Source organism: Anguilla anguilla, chromosome 10, assembly GCF_013347855.1.
Source record: "Anguilla anguilla isolate fAngAng1 chromosome 10, fAngAng1.pri, whole genome shotgun sequence".
Lineage (NCBI taxonomy): Eukaryota > Metazoa > Chordata > Actinopteri > Anguilliformes > Anguillidae > Anguilla > Anguilla anguilla.
The window spans coordinates 17,401,880-17,408,887 of record NC_049210.1 but is presented as its reverse complement, the minus strand read 5'-3'; the positions used below and the strand labels follow the sequence as shown (position 1 = coordinate 17,408,887).

The 7,008-nt window shown below is 48.1% G+C and overlaps 1 protein-coding gene across 1 annotated transcript; it reads left to right on the top strand.

The window, feature by feature from the left end:
* The first annotated feature begins 399 nt into the window (after positions 1–399).
* Positions 400–5,983, top strand: LOC118237241 (CCN family member 1-like). Its single transcript, XM_035435743.1, has 5 exons — positions 400–849; positions 2,234–2,447; positions 2,937–3,290; positions 3,764–3,966; positions 4,260–5,983. Exons 1-5 carry the CDS (start codon positions 778–780, stop codon positions 4,563–4,565), a joined length of 1,149 nt encoding a protein of 382 aa, XP_035291634.1. The 5' UTR covers positions 400–777; the 3' UTR covers positions 4,566–5,983.
* Positions 5,984–7,008: the final 1,025 nt, after the last annotated feature.

Below are 7,008 nucleotides of genomic sequence, written 5' to 3'. Positions count from 1 at the left end.
ATGAGTCTAAATGGGCTGAATGGCTTCTTATTATGGTGTATTCTAAGGTCATCATGTTCTTCGTTAATTTCAGAAATTACCCTCTGAAATGAGCATAATTTTTTCACTTTGTGTCTGTGATTTCTGTTGGATTTATTCCTTTCGGCAATCTTGTGTCTGAAGTTTGTCTTTCTTTCACCATCTCCCTACTCTGTCCTCATTCTCTTCTTCATCTGCCTCCCACTCCCATGTCCACCCCTCCCTCTTAATCTTCCCCCTTCTCCTTCTGACCTCTTTTTCTTTTTCCCTCTCTCTCTCTCTCTCCCCCCGTTTCTCTCCTTCTGGCGCTCCCTCCCCTGGGTGGACTGGTGATGTCATCGGAGGCTGTCTGCGGGCGTCTATAAGTGCGGGTGCCGCGGGAGGAATTTCTCAATGAAGTGGGGCTGAGCCGAGCTGTGTGGAGAAAGGTGGGCAGTAACGACCGCCCGGCTGGCGTAGCACTCAGCACACGCGCACAGAAACCAGGACAGGCTCTCAGCCGCGCGGACCAACGGACAGACCGTCCTCTCTGGATTCACGACCAGCAAGCACTTGGGGTGGCATATCCTCAACCAAGGCACAATCAGCACCCTATTCTTAGCTGTTTACCAGCACCCGCTCTGCCTGCGATTTTTAAAAACCTTTTCAAAATATTTTGTTTTTATTAGAATAATCTGATTTTTTTAAAAAAATTGTATTCAACATTAGTTGTTATCACTGTAAGAAATTGCCATTGTTTACCAAGAAGACGAAGACAAAATGTTTTCCAGGACGATGAAACAGGAATGCTTCTTGACTCTGTTTGCTGTTCTGCTCTGCACTTCCGTGATGGTAAGTTTTCAAACGATATTGGCAATATGCACCTGTCTTTTTCTCTCCCTCTTTCTCCCTCCCTCTCCTCACATGTCTCTGAACTGATCTGCTGTTTCTCGGAATATGCAATCCATTTTTGCCCTCCAAGTGTATGGAATGATTTACTCATATGCTTCTCTGCTCCCCACCAAAGATTGCATACTTTCTTTACACGTGCACCTTGTTTGTGTTAAAGTCAACAGGAAGTACTCTGGACTCCACAAAGCCAGTACTGAATGGCCTTAAATTATAGAGGTCATATTTTAAATACAGGGCTTATAAATCACTGTACTGCATGTACAACTCCATGTTGGCAAGTTAGCTTTTGATTCAAGAATTCAAATTCCATGAATGCTTCACAAAAAATTATTTACAATTATTTTTTCTTGCATGCTCTTGGTATTGTGACACGAGTTCAAGATTTTTTTGTAGTGATTGGCTGTTCATATTTTAGGTATGCCCAGAATTAGGGGGTGACTTGGAATGTAAATATGGTCGTTTAAATATGACTGGCTGTCAGAAGTATGCATGCTCTTCATAGCAGTGGCTTTGTATGCTCTGAAATAAATGGTACTTGAATGAATCATATTGCACTTTGCACATATTTTGCCATGGCTTTGAGGGAGTGAACACAAGTACATACTGTCCTCATGTAAGAGCCATCATATATTTAGGGAGTGGATATTTGCAATACAGAACCAAAAGCCACCAAGCAAAATTTGGCTTCTACGTCAAAATCACTGTCTGAAGTTAGCTTATCCTGGCTTCATGCTTTCCCAAAAGCATGTGTCCGGGGGGTTTTGTGGTAGCTTCCAGGGAGAGTTTTTTTTTTGTCTCGAACAGCAGAGGAGGGGGCTTTAAAGTTTTACGACGGGAATTACAAACCTGTCCTCTGACAAGACCGGCATGTTAGTGATTAACGTTCTGGTCAGGAAGGACGACCGCGTGTGCTCTGAACATGTGGAAAGTTTCGCCCGGACTATGCAGAGATGTGTCCCTCTCTGTGTCCTCACAGTTCAGACTTCCAGATTATGGCAGCGGCTGAGGTTTTCAGGTTCGAAGAAAAGCAGCCCTTGTCCCGCACAGCTCAGCTCATTCTAGCCTTACTTTAAACCGCCGTTTCATAAAAACAGGTCATAATTATAGGAAAGCATGTTAAACACAGAGTTCACTTCAGCTTGTACTGGAGTCTGTGTACCGTACCCTCAATGTCGCAAAAAGAGTCTACTATGTTTTCTCATTGATTTCTCTGAGTCTTTTTTTCCGAGACTTTTTAAAAAACGATCAATTCTGGAAACCCTCGTGCCCTCGTGCCCGCCCCGCCCTCACGCCAGCCCCTCCCTCTTGTTGTCGTGCGCTGCAGGTGGAGGGCGGCTGCCCGTCTCAGTGCTCGTGCCCGCACTCGCCCCCCTCCTGCCCGCCGGGCATCAGCTGGATCACGGACGGCTGCGGCTGCTGCAAGGTGTGCGCCCGCCAGTTCAACCAGGAGTGCAGCCTCCGGCATCCCTGCGACCACATCAAGGGCCTGCACTGCCACCTAGTGCCCGGGGGGGACCCCGACCGCGGGCTGTGCCGAGGTAAAGAGGAAAGACAGAAGGGGGGGGGGGGGGGGGGGGGTGGAGGGGGTAGACGTGTGAAACCGAGTGTGTCAGGGTCACATTCAATGCGATTATCTCGCGATTATCATTGGAATTCTGAAAATGTCCGTTTACTCGACACCTTCCTGTTTATTTGCTTAGCAAGTTGAGTCCGGCCTTAAATTCCACCCTTAGTCATTTATTTCCTGTAGAAATTCTAATTACGCATCTCTCTAGAATAAAATATAATAGTTAAATCTGAACATAATGCTTCCCACGCCAAAAATATATTCAGCATAAGATGTGATTTGAACATAATAATACCCCATAGCTAGACATAAATATGATTTACCATTAAACATTATCTGAACATAATGATAGCTTTTCAGTCAAAATAAATATGGCATTGGATAATGACTCAAGGTTAGTGAGCGTGGGACAGAGTAATAGAAAACAGTTTGTCTGATGTCTCCCCCCCCCCACCAACAGCTGAGGCTCAGGGCCGCCCCTGTGAGTTCAACGGGCGCATGTACCAGCACGGCGAGGACTTCCAGCCCAGCTGCCAGCACCAGTGCAGCTGCATGGACGGGGTGGTGGGCTGCATGCCCCTCTGCCCCCACCAGGTGCCCCTGCCGGACTGGCGCTGCGCCAGCCCCCGGCTGGCCCGCCCCCCCGGCCGCTGCTGCGACGAGTGGGTCTGCGACGACGACAACCGCATCAGCGAGGACCCCGCCGGCCCCCGGGGCGCCCCCCCGCCCGACTACCCCCGGCCCCACCTCAATGCCATCAGCAAGGAGCTGCAGCCGCCCGAGCACCCCCACGGGAGCACCGCAGCCTTCCTGGGTACAGACTCCGCCCCCCCTCACCCCAACAGCCGCACGTACAGTGACCAGAGTGAGGCTTCCTGAATGGTTGAGTGGACCTGTTTCGAGGTGGCTTTAACAAAGATATTCTACATCCTGAGCAGATATTCATATGTAATTGCCAACTAATGGAATATAATGGACACTTCTTTGAGCCAACTTAGGCAATAAAGTTTCCGGTGATCTTGGCCGAAGACATCTAGGGTCCACCTTCCTTGAATCCTATAATGGTTGGAGCTGCTATATGATAGAGTTGTGCTCTGTAAAGGCATCTAAAAACGCTAGTATTGGTGCAGATTCGGGTGAATAACTCAGGATATTACATTTGGGGTTTGTGTATCTACAATTCCCATCAGCTCCTTTTTGCTCATCATTTCCTGTGTCTCTCCTGGTCTCCTGCTCTGTGCCTGTATTTAACTGGCTGACTCTGTGTCCCCCCCTTTTCTCCCACAGAGTGGCTGACCCCCCAACAGCCGCATGTCCCCTTTCCCAGCCAGTGCTTCTCGCAGACCACTGATTGGTCTGAATGTTCCACCACCTGCGGGATGGGGGTTTCCAGCCGAGTGACTAACAGCAACGCAGAGTGCCGGCTGGTCAGAGAGACCCGACTGTGCCAGATTCGGCAGTGTGACCTCCCTCTGACCCCGTTTCTCAGGGTAAGGATTGTTCAGTCACACTGTGAGAAGAGCGTACTCTCTCGGATCTGAGATTCCAGTAGAAGTTGAAAAAATGACACAATCTAACACTGGCATCTAAAAACCTTTAATTTATGTCACAGTTGCAGTTTCAAATTCCGTACTCCCCTGCTGCTGTACTTTGAGCAAGATACCTGCTCCAGTAAAGTTACAGCGATATAACTATTATGCGTATGCTATGTTCATACTTTATTTCATACAAGAGGCTATCTGGGTTCACATGGTCTAATGCTCTCCCCATTGCTCTTGTTCAGAAAGGGAAGAAGTGCCAGAGGACGGTGCGTCCGCGGGAGGCTGTGAGGATCACGTTCGCAGGTTGCTCCACGGCGCGGCGGTACAGGCCCCGCTCCTGCGGCTCCTGCTCGGACGGCCGGTGCTGCACCCCCTCCCAGGCCCGCACCATGCGCCTGCTCTTCCGCTGCCCGGACGGGGAGAGCTTCTCGCGCGACGTCATGTGGATCCAGCGCTGCCAGTGCGGCGCCGGCACCTGCCCGAGCCGCGGCCCCGCCCCCCTGCCGTCCGTCATCCTGCACAACGACATCCACACCTTCTCGCAGTGAGGCGGCCCGGAGAAGCCCCACACCAGTACCACCCCACCGCTGCTCCCGCAGTCTCTGTAGGGCTGGCCGTGAGGTCAAACTTACTATCGCCCCTTAACTCCAACCAGAGTTTAAAAAAGCAGCTCTCCCTGGTGGTGGGAGGTCTTCAGTCTGCACACTGATTGCACAGTGACCTCCCCTGACAGCCTTCATGACTTCTCTGCTGGGGATCTGAACATTTAGTCAGTCCCTCCTTCTGAACCAGGCTACCAGTCCAGCCAACACTAAGAACATTTGCTTGCACTTTAAGTTATGTTATTGTACATACCTGCTAGCCACTGTGAGAGATGGCTGCTCACTTAGAGACATGACCGATGGGTATAGTGCTGATAATGGGGGAGAAAGAAGTGTGAGAGATCCTCTTCTCTGTGAAAGAGGTGTCTGAGAGATTGCAGTAAGAATGCTCCATTACTTCTGATCACCTACTGAACAGAACCATCCTCACGGTGAGTTGGGGGTGTAAACACTAGTCTAGATTTATGGATGACACACATTTTGTAGTGGCACAACATGCTAGATGCAAGTCCTGACCAGGACCTTTTAGTTTCGCAACAGAAATGCATCCGTGATCCATTTCTCCTTTCTGTTGATGTTTCTTCCATGTATTTATTCTTTTCATTAGACAAGAGGAGAAATCGTACAATTCAGTACAATACACCTTTAGAGGGAATAAGCAAAACACTGTCAGAAACACATGCAATATATTACATATGCACTTTTCTTATCATTACATTCATCTCAACTATTAAGCGAAACCAGAATGCGTTCAGAGTTTTAACATATCTGTGAAATTCTGTGTAATTTTGTGTATGAAACCCAGTGTTCATATGTCTTCCCTGATACTATTATAGATTGTGTTAGTTCACAATAGGCATCATTTCTGTCAATGTTTGTTTTGGTGTATGCAGGTGTACACTTCCTTTTGTTTAATATTTCAGTATTCTGCTCTGTTCATGGGTGGACTGGCAATGGGAAAGCCTGTATTATAGTATTCTTTTCATTGTAAAATTCATATAGATTTCAGCCCTCTGCATGTGTATACTGTATGTGTGTGTGTGTGTGTGTGTGTGTGTGAGAGAGAGAGGGAAAGACAGTGAGAGATAGAGAGAAAGGGAGCGAGAGAGAGAGATGGAGAGATAGAGAGAGAGGACGTGAAATGTAGTGTTTGTACAGGCTTCACGCTTGGTGGAGTGACACTGTTTGGAGTTCGCCTCATTTTTCGGGGTATGTTTTAGGTGATAATAGAGGTTATCCTGTTCTAGAAATAGGATTTTAATTTGTGTATTTAAGACTTTTATTTTGTTTAATATAATTCCTGAATGTATTTCAGTGTTATGTCTCCTGTCAAAGAGGAAAATATACGGACATACAACATACAACTGCGAGTCTGTCTTTTTTCAGGTCATTCAGTGTTTCTCAGTGTTAAATACGGGAAGAGGCCATGCTGGAAATGAGCAATGAAATATTCATATTCCAACCCAATTACAGCTCCACTGCCGTAATTACTGTTGAGGGTGATTAGGCGGGTGTATTATTTAGATTTAAAATATTCATGTAATCACGCCAGTGTAATCACTTAAATTGATCCTTCTCTAATTGAATTCATTTCACCACAAAATTACTTTTGAAATGAGGTTTGAAATGAGAACGCCAGTGACGGCCTTGTTCTGCTATGTTTGGACTGCGCTGTGAATGGCTTCCTCGCTATCAGACAGCCGTCTGATTGGTTTACCTCCTTGGCTTGGGAAGAATATCACACTATGACTTTCATAAGGTGTAGAATACTAATACCCCCTGGAAATACAGTTTTGGGGGGGGGGGAACACACACAAATAAGTTCAGCAGGTGGCCACTCAATCAACACCAAGGATCTATCGATAAGATTTCAGAGTGTAACAGTGGTGTTACCCATAAGGCAAAGCATATGGGTAGGGGGTGCAAAGTATATGAACAGACAGTTTCACTGAATTTTTTTAATATGGTTTTCCCAGTCTGAACATGCTGACAGAGGCTCCGATCGCTCAGGATTGTGGCAATTTCGTACGCACCAGGGTTCGGGGGGTGGGGGGGGCGGGGTGCGTGGAGGGCGGGGGGCCGAGGGACAGGTTAGGAGCTGCTTTTGGCCTCTGTCCTGGACCGCAGACCAGGTTTACTCTAAGTTCATGTTCCCTCGGTCCTACTCACGAAGCTTGACTCTGCTGGGCAAACATTGCAGCTGCCTTATAAATTCCACACGCCGGCGCCCCCACCCACCGAACCCCTTACCCCCACCTTCATCGGTCTGCCCGCCCCTGCTCCTCCGCCCCCTGGCCCTCTGGCTCCCTGCCCAGTTGGCTGCGAACACACTGACCTCCATGCTGCCGCATGCCACAGGCACAATGAGTGAGCTGTTTACTAGCAGGCC